The sequence below is a fragment of the Pocillopora verrucosa genome, chromosome 10 (assembly GCF_036669915.1).
Source record: "Pocillopora verrucosa isolate sample1 chromosome 10, ASM3666991v2, whole genome shotgun sequence".
NCBI lineage: Eukaryota > Metazoa > Cnidaria > Anthozoa > Scleractinia > Pocilloporidae > Pocillopora > Pocillopora verrucosa.
The window spans coordinates 7,199,563-7,225,717 of NC_089321.1; the positions used below are offsets into that span (position 1 = coordinate 7,199,563).

Sequence of the window (26,155 nt, forward strand, 5' to 3'; positions counted from 1 at the left end):
AGAGAAAGCAGCATTTTTGGCGAGAACGATCTAGATGAAGAAAGAGTCTAGATCACGGACTTTTTTTGCGCGATTTCCGGTTCAAAAGGCGTAGGATATTTGGGTGCGACCGCGTCACGTTGGGAATTTCGATTATTCGTGTCCGCCAGGCATGCGTAACGTGATGAAGTAACGCAGCCGCTTGCACGGCAACGAATCGAGATGATCACTTGTTCCTTTGCTGAATAAGACTCACTAGCAAAGTCTCAGCCGGAAATCTGTTTTTTCATTTTCGCGTTCAAGATGCTGCTTCTACTCGCTGCTCTATCCTGCATTATTCAACATTCCTTTGGCTATAACCTAGAGACTGAATTACCAGTAATTAGACGAGGTGATACGGGGAGCTATTTTGGATTTTCTGTTGCCAGCCACTCGTATGAGGATCTTTTCACGACGAAGAGGAATCATTCTTGGTAGGAGTATGGCTTTATTTGGCCACCTTTCACGAGACGAACTTGTGAATAATTTTGAAATATTTGTCTGTTCTGCAGGATTCTGGTCGGTGCCCCTAAAGGCAACAGTTCGGTTTTGCCGCAAATTGAAAGTCCCGGAGTTGTATACAAATGCGATTTTGCTACATATCCGCAGTGCTCAGAGCTGGAACTTGTCAATAGAGGTAAGCTTCATTCTCAGCTGACTTTGATGTCCTCAAAAGCGTTTTGAAATTATAATAGCTTCGTGTTAGTCCTTGCAGCGTTCCGATGAATTCCTTTTTGCGGTAGTCGTGGAAGTCACGGACAGACAATTTTAGCTACGTGATGTGTTATGCACGCTTGCTATGTCCTAAATTCCATCGGAATTACCGTTGTCTTTTTTTTTCTAAGCCGGTGTCACTAAATTTTAAACAAAAGGCAGTTTAGAGAATAAAGTTTATTGTAATATTTGAGCAAATTCATTCAAGCATTCTTGTCTAAATTGATCAACAGTCTACTTTGATCAGCTATGGGAGAACCTGCTAAAGTAATTCACTATTGGGCTTGTACCTTAGAAATTTCAAATTTTGAATCTGTCCTGTGAAACCTGCGTGGAAAGGGAAATCTAGCAGGATGAAGCTGTGAAACAGATCTTTCGCTTTCCTTTAATTCGAACCACTTTGAATATGTGGTCCGCGGTTTATGTAATGTGTACGATGTTTTGAAAATCGTGATCCCCTATGTCAATAACGCTAACTAAAGAAGGTAAAAACAACTTATGTCAAACAAAAGTGCCTTTCTCTCTTTAAAGTACCGTAAATTTGACACTGTCAGTTAGTTTTTGACATACATGCGTCAACTGTTACGCGTTTTAGCAGTTCTTTCTGTGCACAGATGGAGAGAGCTTCCCATTACTGTCGATGACAAAAAATTTTCCAATCCCGTGAATGAGGACTGCCTTTGTTTTCACGTGAGCTCACTAGGGAGCAGATTAATGACTTTTCATCTATTGTGCCAGCTGCGAAGAGCCGATCGCTTGGATGGAAAATTGTATGAGTATTTACCGAATGACTTTTGTGTTGCCTTTTCTTTTAGTAAACAAAGGAAAACACAGCTGACATCTTATCGTCATTTCTGCCACTGTTAGAACAATATCGATTATACTGATATTGTTAAATAAATTTATTTTTGCGGCTTCATGCGAGGCAGCTGCTCACGGTGGTGAAGCAAAGTTTGCATTTTTAAGCGAATTTATGCATGGCTTGCAGCCCATCTTTAATTTTTATGCTAAGGACTTCTTAGAGTCATCGTCTCATATTGATGTTTTTCCTTTCGTAGGTTGAATAATATTAGTCTAGGTCGATTGTCAAGAATTTTCTAGTATCATTTTAGCCTCACACCATCAATAAAACAAACTAATAACGTAATGACTCATTCGTAAGGTTGGAACATTATTTTTAGAAAGTTCAAAAAATCGAATTTCCCTAATGGACTTTTTAATCAAAATAGATCGCGAATTTCCTACATTTGCAATGGTAGACAGCCAGAAATTAGGCTTTTATGGCCCATTATCGTTTCTGCTAATGGAAAAATCGTTTTATCTCTTTGTGAGAGAGTATTTTTTGTTTGGATGGTTTGCTTTCACGCTTACTTCATTAACTTCTGCCCCCCTTAAACGCTTTTTCGCCATCGTGAATTTGTTTTGAATGTTCGTGAGATAAGTATCGCGGCCTTAATAGGGGAGCTTATATTTCTGACCAATCATAGATTCACGTTTTCGTTGCTGATGTAAATACTTTTACCTGTACTGCAAAAATATTATCCACTGTCAACGGGGAATGTATAAAGTGGAAAAAAAAATTATCCTGTCTAGATATTGCATTTAAATGATCTCAGCTGGTTACGTGAGTGCCTCAATTTCATCAGACTCATCATTTTTAAGGCAAATATTTATTTTGTAAGAAGGGAACAAACGAAATGAAAGAACAAAAAAAAAAGCATTGGATATAAGTTTGATTTGTCTGTTTGGAGTATTTTATCTGTTTTGTGGCTATTTCTGCTGATTTCTTTTGATCCCAAGTTTCATTTGCTTTCATTCATTATTTATGTCATCATCTTTCTTTTTATCATCTTTAATACCAATGTACACAGTTTTTTTATCACAAAGAGTATATCACTTGAGTTTGATTAAGTTTGACTTTCTAAATTATGCCAGTCAGATATGATGTGGATATCAAGTCTATAATGCCTGAAGGGGAATATTTATTGTTGTTCGTGATGACCTCTGTTTTTTATTTTTTCTCACTTATCACTTTGATTTGGTATCCCAGCATGGGTCAATCACCCTACTGGGATTTGATAGGGGAATCACCTGGATTACCCTTATTAACAATATAATTACCATTATTTTCCCACTGGGTGGTATGTAAGGAAGGGACTTTCTGAAAGCGAATATTTGACTTTGTTGGGGGTAATCTCTGAGTTAAGTTTCTCAATTACAGTACAGGATATTAAAAATTTCAAAGTGAATTTCAAGTGAAGAATGTATGATGGATTCATTTGGATAGTTTTAGAAATTGGTCGGTTTTAAATGTAGAATTGTTTGGAAATTTTTTTCATCCTCTTCATGGCTTGGCTTTTTAATTTTTTATTAAAACTTGCTCAGGATATTTTGAATTTTCAGTCAGAAAAAATGTTACTGCAGTTTCCATCCAGCTTTATTAGGGTTTCAAGCTCCAATTACTTGTGAGTCAGGATTTTTACCTAAATGAAATATAAGTCACTAAGAATAAATAACAATATTTGGGACACTTGTGCAATGTGTCATAACATAGATACTGTGGCCTTCACCACTTAGCTCAATAGAACATAGCTAATTACATTTCTATAAATAGAAGTGGCAAAAATTTGCAAAATTTATAACAGAGTAAGAAGCCATATTGTTTTTTCACTTGCCATGGCAACCAAAAGGGGAACCCTTGGAATTCTTTGTATATATTGTGATTCTGATTTGCATCTTGTAGAGTTCAATTTTTTTTTGCTTTGTAGACATAAATTTATTCCTTTCACATGGGTAGCAGAATGGAAATGGGGGAGGCTCAGTTCTGGTTGAGAAAAGGAGAGCTTTGGTTTGGGTTGTGTAATGTCCCCCCTACCCAAATCTTCCTTTCCTTCTGGACCTGATCTTAGTCTCTAGCTCCATTGCTGCTATCATGCTTTTAATTTCGCTATTGCACTCTATTTTGCTAGCTGTACTCCTGAGATAGGCTAGGTGACTGACTGGTTGACTTAATACCTGACTGTTTGACTGATAGTCTAGTTTATGGTATTGAAAAACTGACCAAATGAGTCATTTATTGTCTCAAATTAATATGACTCATTTTTGATTGACTGAACAATGATCTGAATGAGTTACTGATATTCCAATGTACTGACTGACTGTCTGACAATCTGACAGACTCACTGCTTAACTGACTGATCAATAATCTGATTAGCAGATTTACTGACCATTGGTTGACTGACTTACTGATAAGCTGACTGAATGATGATGTAACTAGCTGACTGACTGACTGAATGACCGACTAAGTTGATAATGTAAATTGGCTGCAGTAAAAAGTTTCAAAGCTGACTTTTCGAGTGTTAACCCTTGGTCAGATAGAATAGAGGAACACACAACCCACAATTCCTCTATTTGCTCTGTCAAAGGGCTAATGCTTGAAACATCAGCTTTGAAACGCTTAACAGTGGCCAATTTACATTATCAACTCAGTTGATAATACTAAATTACCCAGTTATAATCTCCCACTGATGCAGCACCACAGTTTCCTTAGAAACTTACCACATCTATTCATTTGAATGATTGATGGAATGAGTAAGGGGGTAAGTTCCCAAAGAAACTGTGGTGTGGAGTCACTGGGAGAATATAACAGGGTAATTTAGTAGTATCAACTGAGTTATTAATGTAAATTGGCTACCATAAAGAGTTTCAAAGCTTTGAATCTTTCAAAGAAATCGAACAAACACTTTTTTAGATTGTTAGGATATTTTTTTAAACCCATTTTTTTAATTGATATTTTAATATACGGAATAAAGATATATATATTTTTCAAAGGATGCCAGCTTTCCTTGGGAAGATAAATTTGTTCCTTATTTCATGTTTTGCAGGAAATCAAAATGGAGATAGGAAAGAAAATGGTTGGTTTGGAGTTTCTGTCATGAGTGAAGGACATGATGCTCATGTTGTGGTAAGCAAGATAAATCTGCTAAATGGCAATTTGGTATTACTTGGCTGAAATTCTTATTTTACATCCATACAAAGGGACTTACCCCCAGCAGTAGGTACTTTTGAGGTAAAAAGTTGCCTGAATGTTAAAAAAGAGGTCCATGCATGTGGGATTGGAGGAAGATGATGTCACAACCAAGAATACCAATCTTTTGTGCTGATTGGTTACATGAGTGGGTTATCTTCTTTGCTTGAGATTGCTCACTTTGTGATTGTTTAAAAAAAAAATACTCACTAAAATTTGGCTTTTTGGCTGTGAAGTAAATCCTACAGATACTCCAGCTATACCAGAAGAGACAGAATTTAGGTGAAATTGAAAAACCTTTTTAATAATATCCTCAAACGTAGTTGAAGTTATGCCCAAAAATTTGTCACTTACCAAGAAACCACTCCTCCAAGCCTTGAATGATTACTTCTCTGAACCTTAAAAAGGTTTGAAAAGATTGTTGTTGCTCTTTCAAGAAAGGTCTCTAGTCAAGAGCATTTTACATACATATTTTACAAATAACTTCTAGGCATGCTCTCATCGACTACTTCATATAGAAGGCTCCTTCTATACCTACCCTGGTCGTTGCATAAGGGCACCAATTGATGATGGAGATGTGGGAAAGAGGAAAATATTAGACTATTGTGAAGCAAGGAATCAAAGTAGGTTCATTTGCTTTAACCCTTTAACTCCTAAGATCTGATTGTTAATTCTCCCTTCTAACTGCTACAGATTTCCATGTAAATAAGTTATGAGAATTTGGTGTCAGACCAAGACTTATCGACCCAATAAGTTTGAATATTCTTATGACCTGTTTGCTGGATAATGTTTAGATATTATAGGGAGAAGTTACTTGTTAATCACTTCATGAAGTTAAAGGGTGAAGGTTAAACTCCCCCCCTACAGAACTAAAACATAATTTAAAGGTTATGTTCATACCATCATTTGTTTCCAGTTAATGGTTGAAACAATGTAACATAGTTTCTTCCTATGTGTCAGAGCAGTTTCCAAGTTGATGAGAATGGCAAACTTATTATTGAGATGGAATTTTCATGATTCAGCAATAAATTCTCATCAACTTCTCTACAAGGAAATTATGTTTCTTTGAAAGGTGAATCAGGAGAGAGCTTAGTAACTTAACAAGTCTTCAACAAGTCACATGCATTGTTCAACTGCAGCTAATAAGGATATTGTTCAGTTGCTTTGCAATTGTAGTTGGTGAGATTTGTCACTTTTTAATGGGCACCCTCAATTCTTGAATTGGTTTGAAATCCTGTCGGATCATAATGTTGTGTTCTGGAGCAGAGCAGGTAACCCTCACAATTCTTCTCTCTGCACAGAGGTGTAACATCTATGAGTTGCAGCAAACTGCCACTGTGAGTAATTGTCTTGGAAATTCATCCATCCCCCATTGTGCATTGGTGAATTATTATAAAATTGAAAATTTTTTTTGCATTCATCTCTGTACAGATCAGGCAAATCAAGGAGGTTCAACCACAATAAATTTCAAAGATCACAAATATTGTCAAATGGGAGTTTCCCTTGCCCACTTAAAGGTGAGATTTTATTGCAAACCATAAACAGCCACAAGAAGTTGAAATGTTATCTCACATGGCTTTTGATTTTTTTTTCTTTTTTTTTTTTTTGGGACCACATACCTCCATACTTACCCTATCCCTTCTCCTCTCTTATACATTTGCTTATTCTATAATAATTGTTTCTGTTTCCTTCCTCCCTACTTTCATTTCTTTAATCCACAAATCCCTTCTTTCCTCTTTGTTCATTTTCTGCCTTCCTCTCCTTCCATGATTTGCATCCTTTGATTTACTCAGCATTTTTTCTTCCTCCCTTCCAACCTCGCTTTTTTCCTTCCTCTCTCCTACAACATCTTCCTTATATTCACATAAGTTCAGTATTAAGCAATTTTTGGATGAAGTTGAGCATGATATCATGACTTATCAAAATCAAGGTCTGAGTCATTTGCCAAAGCATCAGGCTGAAAACTGAATTCAATAATTGTTTTATTATACACTTTTTGACAATCTGCGAAAGAAGACACTTCTTTCTGAGTTTGAAAGAGTTTGAGAACACAGACAAGAGACTTGGAAACTAGGCAAATTTTTAACTTGTTAAATGCAATATTTGCTGTAGATAATGAATATATCTTGTCAACTTTACAAGCTATTTTATATTGATTGAATGTTCTTGACCAATCAGATTTTTCTTTGTAAGTCTAATGTATAACAACTTTTGTTACTCTCAGTGCAGTTCATTTCTGTCAGAGCTGTTGATGTTGTAGAAGTTTTAGAACATTGCCTTTAAAAAAAAAAAACAACATCATTAACTACTACATATTTATTTAGTTATTCCTCATGTTTTCTTTTGTTGCCACAGGCTGACAATGTGCAGCTGAGTGAAAATGTGCCACTGGTAGGAGCTCCTGGAGTGCATAACTATCAAGGTTTGGCACTTTGTTGTAAATTACATTCTTTGCCTGGGAAATAATCATGTGACCAATATTCAAGTACAAGGAACCTTGTGCTTGGGTCATACTATTTTGCACTTGTTATTTGCTCAGTTTCATGTTAAAACTGACAACCTTAATTCATTACAAAATCATTATAATTTATACAAAGTAGGATGCTAGCGCTCATGCTAATTGCATAGTTGTGCATGCTATGCGAGTGATGCACAACTATACAAACCAATTTATTTTAAAAAAAGAACAAAAAAAAGAAAGAAAATGATGACAGTGAGAGAAAGTCCGTTTTTCTTTTTTGTTTGTCTCTTGTTTCAGGGGAATTTATTTATCACAGTAGAGAACAGAAGGAAGTCTACAAAGATAACAGTCCATATGGATATCAAGGTATATTTATTTCTGGATTAATTTCTTCAAGTTAACAATTTAGGTGGGAAAGCCATATAATAAACTACTTACTAGCCTTGCTTGTTCAAGCCTTACAGAGAAAAATTGGCCCTCTGTTGTTGTTTTTTTTTACAGACCTCATTACACTTAGTCCAGAGTGTTATGACCTTAGGCCAATAATTCTCAGTATGACCCTTATGGGCTTGGTTAGTAAGAAGTTAACCCTTTAATTCCTGTCTCAAATTTGTAATTCTCCTTACTGTCAACCATACAATACTTATAATGTTAGTGCAGAGAATTTAGTATTGGATCAACCAATTATCCCCAAATTGATATTTTTCTTTATTGATACTGTAAGGAGAAATTCTGTCTTGGTCACTCATGGGAGTTCAAGGGTTAATATTTATCTTTATTAAGCAGGGACAATTTTCTCCTGGTCCATGGTTAGCCAATGCTAGTCTAGACAGACAAGTTTAAAGAATCTTACTTCAAACAATTATTTCAACAATTCATTTCAATTGTAACAAATGATAAACCAAAGCCGATATCTTATCTTTGTTGTCACTTCATGACCTTATTATTCACCAAGCTCAAGAAGAAGCAAAATTTTAAAAAAAATTGTTATCCAAGACACCACAATAATTATATCTTTGCAGGTTATGCACTTGCCCAGGGAAGCTTTTTTAAAAAAGGTGCAAATGGTAAGTCCATCTCACTCCTTCATCTAAGCACAATGTACATTTTGCATTCATCTTTTATAATATAATAATAGTAATAATAATAATTTACATTTCTAAAGCGCTTTACAAAATATTCTATGAAAATATTGACATTAACTACCTCTCCTGTCAATAAGTGGGATATTAGAGTTAATTATTTGAGCTGATTTATAAACACATAGAGGTAAAGTCAACAAATTAAGTGTCATCAATCTATCTTCCTCTACAATACAATTATAATGCTCCAAGCATGTGGTTACCATGGCGAGTAAAAAATGTATTTGTTGTTGTTGTTTTTCTTCATGGTGACTGATCTGTTAATTTTGCTGAACATTTTGTGATTTCATGTTGCCAACAGATGAGTTCATTAAATAAATCAAGACATATGGTAACCACTGAAAAGCTGAATTTTCCAATTTTTCGTCTAAGTGATCCAATTATAGTGATTATCTACTCTTAAGTTATGAATTTCTCAAAATTAGCCACACCACATATCTTTAACTTCATGGTTTGTTTTATTTTTTTCAGATGTTGCCTCTGGTGCACCTAGATTTGACCACCATGGCATGGTAAGATAACTTCTTTTATAAAGAAATCAATAAAGTTATCGTTAATTTCATTCTTGAGGGAATTTATAAAAATATATGGAGTATTTCTGGGTGATGAGTCCACTGCTTAATGTGTACTAGTATTGTTAATAAGGATTCAGCAATCAAACTGTGTCATGATTTGTATTTCATGTTTCATGTTCACCTTCATTCATGGATAACTTTAATTTGCTTTTCCAAGTTTAGTCTTAAAATTTTCCAAGGTCCCTAATCCAATTAACAAAATTTGTGTATTTGGTGAACACATTGTTTGCATTTTGTCTTAAAAATAGTTTGGTTGAAGTAAGATTTTATAAGTCAGGAGATTAGGAGGTACTATGTCCAGAATGTCATTGCATTTTAATGCTTGGGATTTGATCTACCCTGAGCTTTGAAATGACTAGAATTTTGAGAAAACCAGGGTTTTAGTCAATGTTCTTGTTGGCCATTTTATTTGCTAAATCTTCCTGCAACAACCCATTGATTAAATTTCATCACTCAATATATTACCAGTCAATTGATGTCATTATGAATTTGTCAGCTGATTTAATTATTAATTCTTTTTTGATTCTAAGGTGGCAGTGTTCAGAAACTTAGGATCAGGAAATTTCAAAAGATCCCACACCTGCCTCTTGCCTCCAGTTGAAGATGGTGCAAGGGCAGTTAGGAAACCTGGAACTGGATTTGGGATTTGCGCCTGTGTGCTGAGGACCTCAACGATGATGGGTGAGAGATGTTGTTACATGATTTTTGCCATCACCGGCCAAAGACGAATATCCCTGTGCACCCCCTAACGATCATTTTACATATTCTCTTTTCTGTTCTCTATACATTTCCGGATGCTGGACAAGTGAGAAAGGTTACACAATCAAGAGCTTTTCTTTAGTTGGTGATCATCAACAAACCTTTATTCTCCTGAACGTTATTGTATGATTTGTAGAGGGTGATATTGTAATGAGAAATTAGATGCTAATTCACCTCTTATGATAGGGTCAGATGGGTTGCCAAAAGTTTAGAGTTTTCCTGTAAACGAACCATGTAAATTTAAAAACCCTCCATTCACAGCATACCCTTTACAGCTCTTTGATTTTGCCTGCCTTCAAAAACTGTCACTTGAATTTTGGTAAAATAATTCAAAATAGAAAATTTATCTTGTTACCACAATGTCACTTATAACTTGGAATTACTCTACATTCTTTTTCAGACTTTCAGAACTTTTAGTTGGTGCACCTTTCTATTCTGATGATTATATACCCTGAGCAAGGAAGGGTGTATGTGTATGAAAATAAAGGAAATGGAAATTTGGTTCTTTCTCACAAACTGCCCACAGGTGGAAGGAAGGATCGCTGGAGAGCAAATTTTGGACGCGCCCTTGCTTCTGTTGGTGATATTGATCTTGATGGATATCAGGTATGGGTAACCTTCCAACATCTGATAAGAAATTCTCCCTTCTTGCTATTATACTCTTCTTGTAATTAGTTCAGAGAATTTAACTCACTGTTACTCGTCAGATTGTGTGTTCTTATCACTTAGTTGCACAAATAATAATTTCTTTGATATATTATTAAGGAGAAGTACCATGTACACGTTTTATCTCGTTTGGAAGTTATGTTACAATGGAAGTTCATTTGACTGTTAACTCACAACATAATCTTTATATGATTTTTCTACAAGATGTTTGCTGTAGGGGCTCCATATGAGGATAGTGGCGAGGGTATAGTTTACATCTACAGAGGCTCAGAAAAAGGCCTTGTTGAAACACCAATGCAGGTATGTGTGGTGGTCATTACAAGTCACTGAAAGTTCATATTTGAGTTAAGCAGCAAAATGGTCTTAATGGTAAAATATAACTGAATGGGGAGCCTGAAATTGGCAAAAAGCTGATCATTTTTAACTTCAAATAAATAAAGGGGGTAAGTTTTCTAGTCAGAGCAACTGTAGTGCTGTGTCAGTGGGAGAGTATAACAAAGTAGTTTGGTAGTATCAACTGTGTTGATAACAGTAATGGCCACTGTAAAGATTTTCAGCTTTTAAACTCTTAACAGTCAGTGGCCAATTTACATTATCAACTCAGTTGATAGTACCAAAATACCATTTCAAACTTCAACAGGATTTTCCATACTGTCGCAATGCTCAACCACATAAATTCAAAACAAACAAAACAACCCTTGGAACCAGTTCAAAATAGTTGTTACAGTCACTGTGGTCTTAGGCTTTTTAGGGATCATTTTTTTCCCTATTTTAGCATCCATGCACTGTTTGAAGAAGACATTAATGGCACTGTCTAAAGAGAGGGTTATCAAGGGCATAAAAGTAACAGCACTGATTACCAACCAAATCATTGCCTACATCACAATGTTACTTTCTTTTTTCTTGGTTACATGTAGGTTATCAAAGGTTCTTCTGTGTCAGCAGGTATTCAGTCATTCGGATATTCCGTGTCTGGAATACTTGACTTGGATACCAATGGCTACCCAGGTGAGGCTCTGGACTTTTGTTACAATTGATTGATTGTGTCGGCTTTGCATTTTACTTTATCCTGAATACCAGTTTTAGTTGGAAATAAATTTCCAGTCAAAATAATTTCAAACTGGTTTGTAATTTTTTTTAGTTGCCTCTATCCTCTGTATGTCACCATGATCATGGTTGTTTGTGAAAAGAGAAAGAATGAAAACACAAATTTCTTAAGTTTTAAATTTTTTTATGTATATGCACATGTTTATGCAATTATGAAAGTTGGTTCTTTCAGTGAGGAGAATGGCAAAAAAAGATGACGTGGACCTGCAATAAAAAACACTTAGTACTAAAGTAAAGAAAATTAAATTTTTAAAAAGATAGGAACTGAATTGAATTGTCATCATTTAGAAAATACCATCAGTGGTGTCAGGATAATATGTAAATCAATTAAAAATATGGTTGTATGAAATCCTGTGATTTTATTGCCATGATATTTTCTCTATGAAAGAAAAGGTAGTTTAGGTCAGTGTAGTTTCTTGATGATGGTCTTTAACCAGTGAGAGGTTTCAGGGCATCAAAACAATTCACTAAATTGAATTTTGTGTATTCGTGTTCCAGATGTTGTCATCGGAGCTTATCAATCAGATGCTGCAGTTCTTCTCAGGTATGTCAATAAAGGGTGTGATCCCAGATATTTTTATTAATGTTGGTTATCTTAGACATTTGGTGATCTCAAATTCAGTTCCCCAGCACCTACTGAAGTTGTTCCAAAAAAAGATATTCACTGATATTTTTTTTTCTACAGGGCAAAGCCTGTCATTTCGATGTTGTCAACAATCACAATAAGCCCAGACACATTTGACATCAAGGGCCGTAAGACCTGCAATGAAACTGAACGGGAAGGAAATAAACAATTTGCCACATCGTGGTAAGACTACACTTTGAGATAAACTCCTCATATAAACGAGCCCTAGCTCTGAACATTGTGAAATGGTTAACAGTCACACCAGAAAAAGCTTGTATACACATCACTATAATATTAACCTAATAGATTAATAAAGTCAGTCATTGCTACAGTTCATTTTGTATGTGTTGAACAGTTACTTTCAATATTTCTTAACCCTTTAACTCCCAGAAGTGATTAACATGTAACTTCTCCCTATAATATCCATACATTCTTCAGCAAACAGGTAATGAGAATATTCAAACTTATCAGGTAGAAGCTGCAGCTATCTTGATCTGGCACCAAGTTCTCATAACTAATTTACAAGGAAATGTGTAGCAGCTAGAAGGGAGAATTAACAATCAGATCTTGGGAGTTAAAGAGTCTTCTATTTCTTTTCTCTTTTTTATAATCAGCTTTGACATTAAAGTTTGTACAAAATATACTGAGAGATCAGGAAAAGTGAAAGAAAAAATAGGTGAGTTAGTTAGGCTGAATATTGTAAAAAATTAAACGTTATAGTTTGAGTTTGAGTTATGAGCCTTTGTGTTGGAACCTTCCTCAGAAGGGGTATTGTGCCTTGTAATTGGGCAAAATAATTTGATCTCACCATGCTACTCTCATGTTAGGGTATATTAAATCAATACCAGTGGTTGGTCATAAATCCCTAGAAATGCAGGTGTAGGAAGGGGGATAACCTTTCATTGGTTATAACAAGTATTCTATCTAGGAAAAGTATCACTGCATTACATTTTCTTTTCTTTTTTTTTTTTTTTTCTTTGTTTTGTCATGAACTTCAACATCTCCAGGATTTTTAACAAGGAGAAACATTAAATTGAAAGTGTTCACACAAACCAGCATATAACCATGATTGAGTATTTACATTTCCCAACTGTTTGGAATACACAAGAGTAGGAATGTTTTGCATTACTGTTTTAAGTCATTTTAACTGGAGATTTAGCCCTTTTCCTGAAAAGTAAGTTGTTCCCAACATCAGCTATTCTGTGCAGTGTCAGGGAAGGCAAGTATGAACTACTTGTTATGATGTATTTAAGGTAAGCATGAAAACTTTTTGTTTCTTCAGGTGTACTTCTAACTATGAAGTCTGACACAGATCCTGAGTGGGAAGCAGACTCAAGAGTTTTGTTCCAAAAGAATCAGAAAAACGAAATTAATCGAACGGAGCCAATAGGTGGCAATGATACTTGTTTTTTTTCTGGTTTGCTTATATAAGGGTGAGTAACTTTTTGTTTGAATATCTTTGTTTTCAGATGTTTTTGAGAACTGTATTGTGGTGCGACCTTGAAAAGGGCCACAAAGACCAGATATTTGCTTGTGTCAACAGTGGACTTATCTTGCTTGATATTAAAAGCTTATGTTAGATCTCACATTGGTTTTCAGGAAGGGGTGACAGATGCAGATGTTTATCCTGACATCCAGTTTACACACTGACTTATCAGATTGTGAAGGAACCAACACCAAATGTCAGTGACCCTACAGATGTACCCTCACTTGTCCCATTTGCAGTTTTTGATCCTTTGAAGCCACAGCAAGCCACCGCAGTTGTAAGGAATCTTTTGCTCTTTGGATCATGAACAACTTCTTTGGATGAAGGGAGGAGTTATTGAGTGTTTTGGGGGCAGGAAAAATTACAGGATTGAAGGAAATATTAATCTCTGGCTGTGTGGGTCAATTATGGCTTGTCTTTTGAGGTTACTTTTACACTTTGTGTCACTAGGTTAGGTCTGTATGCAGTGAAAGTGAATTGTTTCAGAGTCACAATGGCCTTATTACTAGTCTTTTTCCTTTTCTTAGCTTTCATTCAAGAGAGATTGCAAGAAGTGTGTTCCTGATTTGAAACTTGATGACAAAGAGAGTAAACGGTGAGTTTTCTATGTTCTTAAAGTCTTAAAATTGGAAGATATTGGGGAAAAAAAGAAAGAGAGCTTTAGGTCTAGGTTCAGGTTGTCTCTTGAGTTATTATCAGAAGAGGTTTGTGTAAGTTCCCTTATATTCAGCTATTCTATGCAACCTGGTTTTATATGCATTTTTATTGATTAAGTTCCATACAAGAAAAATGCAAAAAAGATGGAGACCATTATTCACTCAGACATTTTGACTAAACAAAAAAGACAGAAAGGTTGCCTTTACCTTTTAAATCCCATGAGTGACCAAGACAGAATTTTTCCTAACAATATCAAGACAATATAAGGCAGACAAGTGCTGAGAAAAACTTAAGGAAAATATTAATTAGGGGATTATTAGTTGATTCAATAACAAATTCTCCGCACTTACATCGCAAGAAGTGTATGATAGACAGTAAGGAGACTTGGGATTTCATGGGTCAAAAAATTGCCAAATACATTCACCAACTAAAAGTTTTACTTTGTTTTGAGGTAGAGATGCACTTGTGACTTAGTTGTTGCCAGAAAAGCATTTTTCTTGGAGGAAATAAAAATAAATTTTCCTAGAAGCTAATCACTGTAAACTTGCACCAGGCAATTTTTTCTTTTTGCATAATTAAAGCTTTTCTTGTTGAATAGGCCCATCATGCCTGCTTGTACACCCAATGGGAACACTGCTGTTGTTTTGTCTTTCTGGCTTGCAAAGCCAGCCATGCATAATTTCAAAATTTAAGTTCCTACATGTATATAATCAGTGTTGAAATACATATTGATATCAACATTTTATTTCCTTTTTGAAACCATAGAACACTTGCTGTTGGTGCTAAAAACTACAAGTTGGCAGTTACAGTAAAGAATGAAGGAGATGATGCTTACAATGCAAAGTTGTTTGTAACAATCCCTAAAGGAATAAAAATAGGAAAAATCTTCAGTGTTGATAAAGAAGTAAGCTGTTTGGCTCTTTCAGCCCTAAAAGTGCCTAGCGTCTAGTTTTCCTTACAGTGTCACCCCTGAATCATGCATTAAGCTCACAAGAATAAACCCTAGATTGATAAACAAATTCTCCTTGTCAGCACCTTGGAAATATATAGAGAACAGTACAGAGAATATGCATACTGATGTTAGGGTGTAAAGGATTTTAAGATTACATAAACACTTATCATTTGCTCTGACAAAGGGCTGACACTTGAAATTGTCAACTTTGGAACTCTTATGTCTTGATGGCCAATTTATGTTTTCTACTCTGACTGTTGATAATACTAAATTACCTTGTTACACTCTCCCAATGACACAGCACCACAGTTTCTTTAGAAACTTACCCCCTTTAAGCACTTATCAGTGGGTATGCTTGTTTTCTTTCAAGATATTTAAAGGAAAAGCTGTTGAAATAACAACACTGGCCTCTAATGACACCTTTGTGACTGTTAAGCTGAATACTCCCTTCAAGAAGAAAGAGGTATGGTGATACTCAGTATGCCGTGTGTCAGATATGATCTTGACTAAACCATTTATTGTAGAGCTATTTGGTGGTTTCCTTTGTTATCAACCAATCTTCAGAATCTACTTCCCATCTCACGAAATGGTAATAAGTCTTGATAAATGCTCATTAGATTTATTTAATTACTAACTTGTTCTCAGGCCTAAGATTTTAATTGGTGAGCTTTAAGTTTTGAGGCTGCAGCCTTTGAAAAATCATGGGAAAAACATGAGCTTATAGATGAAGAATCATAGGATTAGACATTTGGTGGGTGATAGTAATGGACACAGAGGTTTTTATTTTAACAACTGCGGTTTGTTTGTGTTTCAGCAACCAATTCAAATTGATTTAGACACCTCAAGATACAGTGACACTCCAGATTTCCTGCCAATACATCTTAGCACAAACAGGTGAGAAGGATTCAACATTTTTACAGTCTGAGTGTTTTTTCTATAGAGTCTTTTTTTTTATGATAGTTATTGTGTCAATAACAAAATGCTAAAATATGAGTTGTTCTTATCAGCTCTCATTTTTTGGCTTAATACGACACATGCAAAAATTTCAGCATGCTCTTTGGCTCAGAACACATCAATTAACCACAAACAGTGCACAAAGTTGAAATTGAGAGCCAAAAGTTGAAATAATAACTTACTGACAGGTTGGGTGAATTTTTATTGTTTCCTGTGCAGTACAAATGAAGAGGACAGCAACACTTTAGCTGACAACTATCGCTTTTTGAATATATCTATCAAGTCACAGGCAGACTTGGAAATTAATGGGTAAGTTACTGTTATCATCATCATTAAAGATGGTGTGAGGAAATTCTCATTTATCGCTTGAAAGTATATAATTAGATATGGATAAGGAAACGTTACTTGTCAATCTGATTTGGTAATTTATTTATTCACGATAATCATGTTTTTATCTGTTATAGTACAACAGTTGAAGAACAAGTTGCCTATGGAGGCAAGGTGGTTGGTGAAAGTGCCATGGTTAATGCAGAAGACATTGGTAATGAGGTCATTCACAAGTATTTTGTAAGTACCTTAATATGTTTTGTAGTTTCATTCATGTCAGAAAACTGACCATGCACATGACCCTTCATGGGAATGTTTATTGTGGTATGACTAACCATTTGTAGGATCATTAAACAGCTGTGTTTAATTCACAAGAATTTTAATTTCTTTCATATTTTTCTATTGACCATTATTCAGTGATCCGCATTGGTGTGGAGTAGATTTCAGTAGCTGTATCTTTCTCTCACTTGTGCTTTGTAAACAGGAGAGTTTTTTTCCCTCTCTGGTTTTGTGTCATGCAATTCGCATCTCTCCCCAGCAAACCCAAGGAAAGGCTATTTTAAACTGAATACATTTGATGATATCAAAGGAACAGGCTAGGCAGAAAACTGGGTGCACATGTAAAAACTGGATGCATATGTAAAAACTGGATGCACATATAAAGCTCTTCTTTAACTGCTCTGATTGTTCCATGTTTAAGAATAAAAATTTTCTCTTCTTTCCTATTTTCTGTTCAAAGGATCCTTGTATAATTTTTTTGTTTGTTTCTATGTTAACCATCTGTTCAAGTTACTGATCATAATTTTATTAGAAGCAGTTTGATTATGCAATATCTATAACTTGAATTTATTTTAGGTGAAAAATCGTGGTCCAGATCCAGTTCCCCACACAGAAGTAATAATAGAGTGGCCTTTTGAAGCACCAAGTGGGAAACATTTACTTTACCTCATGAATGTTAAGGTAAATGTTTTCTAACTCATGTTTTCTCGTTTAAGACTGCTCACATTAATGTTTGTAGTCAGTGGGTCTTCAGCTATTGATCGCTTTTAATTAGTCCTAAGAATTATTAACTGCTCATCTATCAACCATTCCTTCCTCCACCTCACCTTCCAGCATTTGATCAGGTTTCCCTGACAGGTTCCTGGCAGAGAGAGACCCTGATGTAATAAAGTGTTTCATCCAAGACTACATCTCAATAACACTGGGTCGGGTCGTTCGAAAGGGGGTCAAGATCAATGGATTAACAGTTAACCTTGGCTTTAGTTGCTTGTGTAGAAGAGTGCAGGTTTTTTCAGGATTATATCTTAGTATGAATTGAAACTAACAGGAAAAAACATACAAACGAAAATTCCTTTGCAAAGGTATTAAATTCAATTAAAAGTTTACACTAATCCTGTATAAGATTAATTGTGTTTTGAACAACCCAGCGGTTGCCCTATGGTAACCTTCTGTCATCATGTCTCCTTAACTCAAGCTAGTAGAGGTGGTTTAATGTTGTCATGGTATTTTCCCTTTTTAGGTTGATGGAAATAGGGCTTATTGTGAGAAAAAACCTGGGCAACTGAATATGCTTGGTTTAAAGGTAAATAACTGAAATCACTTCATTTGCCCTTTCCATAGTCTCGCATCTTCTTAATATCAAGATTGGTCATTGTTAAATATCAGATGTTGTGGGGTATCAGGCTCTTGTTTGAGTTACAGGGGGGATTTTAGTAAACTGTTTGAGTTAGTGGGGTTCTACTGTATTTAACTGATTGTGAGTGATGCTTGTTAAAATCTTTCAGACATCATCTGGTGGCAGCTCAGGACAGCAACAGAATGACACATCAGTTGACGCAATGGTAGAAAGACGAAGAAGGCGTGCAGTGGAAAAGACAGAGTCAAGTTCCAAAGTCAAAAGAGAAACTGACCCTAAGAAGCCAGAGAAGCTTCAGTCTGACCTGGTAAATTCTACTATACATCTTTGCGTAATGATTGCTTTGTGAAGGTCTCCTAAATAGTTTGGGGTGAAACTTTCAGCATTTGTTTAAAAGCTAGCAAGTAAAGCAATAACATGAATGCAATATGATGTAATCACTTTGACTTGGAACATTTTTTTTTGGGGGGGGGGGGAGGGAGGGGAGGTGCTGTATGTTATTACTATACTCAAAGGGGAAATGTTTTTGCTTGAAAATAAGAAATTTAATTACATAAGAATAATGCTAAAAGGAGGAGAATATTCTCTTTGATTTTTTTTAAAATTTAATTAAAAAATCTAAAAATATTCTCCAAAAAAAAAAAAAAATATTCTCTTTGATTAATTCAATAATAGCTCAAGCCATGGAAATTAAGCCAATGAATTCTTGTCATCTCCAATGCTACATGAACACCTTAGAACAGTGGAAGGGAAAGGGTTGAAAATGACACCTAGCTGATATTCTTTCTTGCCTGCTGATTTTTTAGAACACCATCTTAGTGTTGCTTCAATTTTGGCTACTTTAACTGATTCAAATATCAAAATCAACTTTCCTTATTTAACCAGGATAAGCATTTGATTTTCCTTTTTTATAGGACTGCAAGTTAGGATCTGCAAAGTGTACAAATATACATTGCACTATCAAATTTTTGGAAGCTGGTGATGATGTGACATTTACAGTTATATCTCGTCTTTGGAATGGTACCATGATAGAGGTAGGCTACAAACAATTCTTAGGTACTTTGATGATGATTATATAAGATACTACCCTCCACATTCTAACATCGGTATGCACATTCTCCATTATGTTCTCTGTACATTTCCTAAGATGCTTAAAAGGAGAATTTGTGTGACAATCAAGGGCTTTTTTAGTTGGTGATCATTTCCTGTATTCTTGTGACCCGCCTTAATGTGATTCAGGTGTGATATTGTAAGGAGAAATTAGATTTTAGTCACTGTTAGGGATCAAAGGGTTAAGATACATATGTTTTGGTCATCACCATGTGAAATGTTGAGTTTCTGTGCAGTCTTCCATCTTGTGTTTGGTAAAAAGTGTCAACACTTAAATTATTAAAGACAGTGTGCCTGATGACCAAATGACTATGGTAGTGTGAGGAACCCTACAGTTGTTAAAGCTTGCAGGGTATTATCAACACTGATAACAGAGTAGTTGAGTTGGTAAGTAGGGAGGTAAACAGGGTTGCATTATACTTATTTAATTTTCTTTCATAGGATTATCAAGGTGAATTGTTAAGAGTAATATCCCATGCAAGTGTAAGATCAACTAATACTTTTGTGCAAGAAACTAACAAGGAAAACAACAAAGCGCAGGTAAATTAAACACTGTCTAAAAGTCAGCACACAAGCCTTGTATTGCTTTTCTTCCTATATGAGGTGATATTCCATCTCTCCCTGCCCTCCCCTCTCTTCCCCCCCCCCCCCTGCCAGCATCTCATCTGACAGTTTGTTATCACCATTCATTCCCTGGAGTTAAGCAAAGTGTTACGCTTAAGGACTTAACAAAATGAAAAAGCTAGAGCTGGAAGTTTTGGTGTAACCTGAGGTGATTTTCTATTTCATGGCTGCAACATTCAGAGTTTCCATCATTGCAACAAAAAATCCAGCTTTTGAACCTAAAAACTTGGATTAAGTTCACTGTTGAGGTTTGTTTGTTAGTAAGAGTTTTATGCATCATTTTCTGTTGACTGCAACAGGAATTGTGATTTTCAGTGGTCAATATCACCCTGTTTCATCATCATTCAATGACTGTCAGCTCATGGAATTCACATACTTGTTATGTTTCAACCATCCAGGTTGGTACTCAACTAAACCCAGATGCCAATGTTGCAGTTCCTTCAAAGGGTCTCCCCAAATGGGTTATACCAGTCTGTGTAGTTAGTGCTGTTCTTCTTTTGGTACTAATAGTCTTTTGTCTGTACAAGGTAAGTTGAGCAGGGCATAACTGCTTTTCATATTTTAATGATATTGTAAACTTAGCGTAAGAATACATGAAAGAGAAAATTAAAGTTTGTGACATACTGCACCTTGTATATTGCTGTCTCGGCAAGTTGATGTGACCTTATTTTCTCTCAGTCTGTGATCATATGTACCTATTTAAACGAGTTTGAATTTGGGAATGTTCCAGTGACAGAGACAAAAACTTTCTCAAATTTCTCCATTTTAGATACAGAAAAGTACTGCTGAACCTTGCCACTTCCTTGATTCTAAAACCCTGTGTATATAAGATCAACACAGTGGCTGCAATTGCTAGAACTAGTCAACCCTTTACACCCTATCATCAGTATGCACATTCTCCACACTGTTATCTGTACAATTGATAAGATGCTGACAAGGAGAATGTGTTGAACAATCAAGAGCTTTTTTAGTTGGTGATCATTTCCTTGGTTATTGCGACCTTAATGTTTGATTCAGGGGTGATATTTAAGGAGAAATTAGAAGGTGGTCACTCTTAGGGTTTAAAAGGCAAAAAAAACCCTACTACTTGGCAACTGGACAATTACAACAAATATGATTTCTAGGATAGCTAGACTTCATGTCATCTGATGGTCAGTTCTCATATGAATGCTATCAGTGATTCAGTGATGTTGTGGTCCTTGCATGCTGGGTTAACCTTTTAAAGTGGTTTTATATTCTTTTAAATTGTATATCAATTACATTTCATGCTTTTTTTTTTTTTTTTTTTTTTTTCAGCTTGGTTTTTTCAAGCGACAAAAGTTTGACAAGAATATTACTGACCCAGAAGAAATTGACAGAATGTTGGATAATGGCAAGGGATACCATGCTTAAATTTGTTACAACAGACAGTAATCTTCCTAAAGTAGACTAGATTTGCAAACAATATGGACAGAGTTACAGAGGTGCATGGGTACAACTTGTTTTGCATTATTACAGAATGAGTTGGTTAGACCTCCAGATCAGTGGTGTTCAGCAACAGAAAGCTGTATTACTCATTTGGCTGATGGTAGGGAACAAATTCTAAGAGGGCCTGAACCATGTGATCCTCTTTGTGTGCATCAAGGGCTTGCCAAAATCAAGTTTTCACTCAGACTGTTTTCTAGACTTAGATGATCATCTAATTTATTGTTATCTTGTTTGATAACGGTTGTCTATAAATCCCTATTTAAAGTTGGCAGGAGACAAATTCCTGTCATTTCAGTTACTAACAAGAACCAACTTTGCTGTAAGCTTAAAAGCACACATCAGTTTGGACACTGCATGGGAGAAACATTTAGCTTTTAAGACCTTTGATGCGTAAAATGGTTTAAGCACATGCAAGTATTATGATATCATAGTGCAAGGTGTTCATTAAGAAATGCAGTATTAGAAAAAGTATTCTCCACATCTTGGTAGAAGGGCATAGAATCTTTGCCAGAAAATTCCCTGATCCCTGATGGGTAGTAAATACTATGTAGTGAAAGCTACAAGAAGAGGCAGAAATTCCAAGAAGCACATAGGGCTGACTGAATATCAGTTGTGGTCATAATGGTATTATGACTCTTGGATCAGCCTCAAACACCTGTGAGATTCATTCTTGTAGTAGATACAATCAGACGTTGGTTGAGAAGTAGTTAATAAGATGTAAATTTTAACCTTAAATCACAAGTACTTTTTTTTTATACAAAATTACACTTTTATTGGTATAATTCTTTGGACATTTGGCTTGTCTTAAACCTTTAACCCATCCCAACCCAACCTCCAACTTGACTACTAGCTGAGAAGTTGGGTGATAAAAGTAAAGACTGTCTAAAGGAAACCAATTTTTGTATTTTTGTCTTGGCCATTTTTTTTCCTGAATCATTTGATTTCTTTGGATCCTTGAGTATAATTATCTGTTGGGCTAACCTCTCAGACTTTTTTTTTAGTCTCTTAGTTTTAGAACCTTTCTGTGTGATTTTCCTTTGGATGCCATGTTTGCCCTCAGTGGTACAAGTAGTGTTATGAAGATATGTGCTGCAGTGATAACTAATCTGGGGCAAAATTATAAATTGGGGGAAAGGCAATTCTTTTTTGAACAGCATTATAAATAGATCAGTAGGTGAACATAATCATTTTAAATAAAGCAGATGAATATATATTCATTACTGCTTATAAAGAGAGAAGATTGTGACCAATTTGATTGGTTGCTATACTTTATTGCGGTAATGTTAATTTTTATTTGATGCTAATGTGTTTTATTTTTGACATTTTTCTAAAGTTGTTTTTCATGGCCTTTTGTTAAGGGTAGCTAGTTAATGGGTACATTTCTTTTGGCATGGCATAGATTTTTGTATGCTTATCATTACAAGGTGTCTAAAGGAGGATGTTTATACAAAGAGCTCATTTTCATTTTTTATGCCTTTTGTTTGTCAGAATAGACAGTATGAATGCTAATTAATTATTTGCCTTATTTTTACTTTAATTAAATAGCATTTTCCTCCAAAGAAGATGTATTTTTCACAAGATAACCAAACCACATATTGTTTGTAACTGTTAACAGTGTATATACCAGTATCTTCTGTATGTCCTCTAAATTTTTTATAACATTTGTTTTAGAGTTTTTTTTCAGTTTGAATGATGAATCAAAGGAAGAGCAGTACATGAAGGGTTATAATCAATACCTAACTTTTTTCCAAAGTTAACATTAAAGAAGCTGCACTGTTTCAACCCTGTAACCCCTAAGATCTGATAAAGTCACTGCGATTCTCCTTTCTGGTCACTATACAGTTCTTTGTAAAATAGCTGCGCAAATTTGTTGTTACATTACCATATGATCCTCTAGAAAATGAAACGCATTTTCTCTTCACTTGTTTGGTGGATATGTATTGAAATCGAGATGAGAAGTTACATATTTTTCTCTTTCTGAGGTTTAAGGGCTTTGACAAAAACAAAATGAAAAATTGTGGGTTCACTGCACAAGAATGCACCATATGCCTCATTTGCATATTAGTGGTTGCTTAGATAAGATTTAAATGCTTTTTAATGAAAACTCTGACAAATAGCATTGTTAAATAGTTGCATTAGAAATTTGAAAATATTAAATACAATATTTCTAGAAAAAATGTTTGATGTGGAGTCGTTATAGGCAGAGGTCAGATCATTCTTCTCAATTAAGGTGTTAACCCTTTAACTCCCAAGATCTCATGAGTAATTCTCCTTACTGTCTGCAATATAGTTCTTTTGATGTTAGTTTGGAGAATTTGGTATTGGATCAACTAATAATCCCCAAATTAAGATTAAGATCATCACTTGTCTGCTTGCCATTGTATTTATATTGTAAGGAATAATTCTGTCTTGGTCACTGATGGGAGTTAAAGGGTTAAAACAACCTGGGTGTAGCAGTAAGTAACAAGAATATTCTCCACATTTGAATAGCTAGCAGCTCAGGTTATCAAAATTTAGCAGGAGAATTCTGGGCAGTAGCTGAAGAATCATCAGATCTGTTCTGCCTAATGAAGTCAGTGAACACCATAAGGCATTACAGTCTCACTCTAAAGTCAGTATTTGAAAGTTTGAAGCACAGTCCATAAGCCATGTCGAGGGCATGCTACAAACTGACCCGGTGTTCCAGATGTGAGGCTTCTTTTCTGCCAGTGAATCATAGATGATGAAATGAGTGCATCTGTAATGTTTAGTGTCTGGATTTGCATGGTAAGCAACAGGGGCTAAGGTGACAGAGGCCTTGTTAGATTCAGGAGTTCTAGGTAAGCAGAGAGATTCATCAATATCTGGTTTTGGTTCGCGAGATAAGATTCTGCCTCCACCATATTTGACCAACTGTACTAGATCCTCTTTTGAAGGTTGAGGAGGGATAAATTCACCATTGAAGAAAAACTGGCATCCATCAAACAAACCAGGAAGCTGGAAAATATAATGAGAAATGAAAAGAGTTGTTTTGCATGTTATCCACAAATTTTCAAGTTGCAGTCTTAGTCACTCCGTACTTTCATTAAGCTTTTTCACATTTTGATTTTTGTCCTCATTTTTTTTTACCCTCAATTTTGTTTGGGTTTTTTTTATTTAAGTACAGCTTTGGTAGAACTTTGAGTACACAAGTTCATCAACCACTTTGCTGCAACACCTTTCTTTTGTCACTTGGAAATTATAAAAAAATCAAAACATTGTTAATGGCTCTTTCAAGATGTTGAATGTAGTACGTAACCAACCTGCTTCAGAGAATTGATGCGAGCTCTTTTAGGTGCATCCATCATGGCATCATTGGTACCCTCAACCTCAAAAGGTGTTTCATCTACCCAGGTTTTTCTCTGCAAGCTTTTCAGTATCCCTACATAGAAGATGAGTGAGACAAATTGAGATTAAAAATTGAACAATAGGCAAGTTTTAGATCATTTGCCAACAATAACTCCCTAAATGCTCTTCTTAATCAGCCAAGGAAGGCAATTTTCACGGAAAAACAGGAGGTTCTCTTTAGCAGGGACATAAGAATTGTAATATTTATTATGTACATTTGCAATCGAATGTAAGATCAAATCACCCACTCTGAAGTACTTTTTCTTAGGAGACATGCTTGATATAATCCAGAGATGTGACCTAGGGAAGGCGGAGACTAACATTGGAGGTTTATATGAAGCGTGTGGAGGTGTTTTCTGACAGAGTAGATTATATGCCAACAAAGCTTTTTCCAGTTAATGTAATGAACCATGGACTTACATTGATACTTCACAATCCATTTTCCAGTCAACACACCATTCAGATACTTCAGTGTCCTCGGGCAAACTCCTTTGTTGTTGGTTGCTGTCACAATGTGTGTCACTAAACAAACAGCAATAATTCGAACATTTTTAACTTTTGATTAATATTTAGTCATACTGTATATACTCTTTGTAATCAGTGTTAAGGAAACAACAGACTGAACAGGAACACCTTACTTACCAGACAGAGAAAATTGGCTGACAATACTTGCATTGAGAATCCTCGCACATTTTTGTATATTTACCTACAGAGATTGTAAACACGTTCAGTAAAGGTCAGTGCTACATTGTTGATATCATCACAACAATTTCAGGTAACACTGTTACCAAAGATTACTGTAAGTTATAGCAGAATTCACACTAATGACTGGGAATGACAAATCAAATGAGATGAGTTGTTTTACCACAAGCACAATTAGATACTTGGCAAAGTAAATAAATGATACCTTTTGTTCTGAGCTAAGGCCAGTTGCAAGTAACACCTTAGGGGAGTCTGATGAACCCTTCATGTCTGGAAGTGATGGAACTGTTGTTGAGGAGTCAATTTCCTTATTGGGAGATGATGTTGATAAAATGGACACCATTTCTTCAGTGGCTGCATAGTCTATCGGAAGGAGTCCCTGTTTGTTTCTACAGTAGTGAGTAAAAAAGATCAGCAGGTAGTTTGAGGATCAGATTGGAACAACCAGTACATGAAATGGTCAATACAGATGGGGGGGGGGGGGGAGGAGAGGGGGGAGGGGTAAAGAGATCATGTGTGCTATAGTCAGTCTTGGTCAATAATTATACTGTGTATGTATCTCAATTAACAGTCAGTCATTACCTCAGTTGGTTGGTACAGTAGTCAACCTTAAGAAATCCAGTGGTCAGCCAATTTTCAAACTTCATAAAAAAAAACCTTGGTCTACATCCAAACTAAGATGACAACCACTATTGGGGCATTGACTAAGCTGACTACCTGTTGAGAGTCGGTCACCTGCTGACCAATAAACAAATCCACAATTAAATTAGTTTATTGATT

The 26,155-nt window shown here is 35.5% G+C and overlaps 2 protein-coding genes across 3 annotated transcripts in view; one reads left to right on the forward strand and one right to left on the reverse strand.

The window, feature by feature from the left end:
• On the forward strand, positions 1 to 23,100 carry LOC131790404 (integrin alpha-6). The gene is given in 35 exon segments (XM_059107613.2): positions 1 to 452; positions 531 to 655; positions 4,617 to 4,696; positions 5,250 to 5,382; positions 6,191 to 6,276; positions 7,115 to 7,181; positions 7,518 to 7,586; positions 8,243 to 8,287; positions 8,834 to 8,874; positions 9,468 to 9,587; positions 9,590 to 9,618; positions 10,097 to 10,139; positions 10,141 to 10,302; positions 10,567 to 10,662; positions 11,280 to 11,370; positions 11,968 to 12,013; positions 12,155 to 12,277; positions 12,709 to 12,770; positions 13,377 to 13,501; positions 13,504 to 13,527; positions 13,694 to 13,735; positions 13,738 to 13,857; positions 14,108 to 14,175; positions 15,003 to 15,141; positions 15,560 to 15,652; positions 16,004 to 16,083; positions 16,363 to 16,452; positions 16,608 to 16,710; positions 17,326 to 17,430; positions 17,990 to 18,052; positions 18,255 to 18,413; positions 19,021 to 19,140; positions 19,658 to 19,756; positions 20,239 to 20,367; positions 21,137 to 23,100. Coding segments are annotated over 35 exon segments (3,243 nt in total). The 5' UTR covers positions 1 to 282; the 3' UTR covers positions 21,233 to 23,100.
• LOC131790403 (BRCA1-associated RING domain protein 1-like) overlaps positions 23,061 to 26,155 on the reverse strand; it is a 7,258-nt gene continuing 4,163 nt past the window's right edge. For both annotated transcript variants that reach the window (XM_066173108.1, XM_059107612.2), the window contains exons 8-12: positions 25,581 to 25,764; positions 25,316 to 25,379; positions 25,094 to 25,195; positions 24,589 to 24,707; positions 23,061 to 24,283 (exon numbers count right to left, since the gene is read on the reverse strand). In XM_066173108.1, the coding sequence (XP_066029205.1) occupies positions 23,909 to 24,283; positions 24,589 to 24,707; positions 25,094 to 25,195; positions 25,316 to 25,379; positions 25,581 to 25,764 (844 nt within the window). In that variant the 3' untranslated portion in view covers positions 23,061 to 23,908. The remainder of the gene's footprint in view (positions 24,284 to 24,588; positions 24,708 to 25,093; positions 25,196 to 25,315; positions 25,380 to 25,580; positions 25,765 to 26,155) is intronic.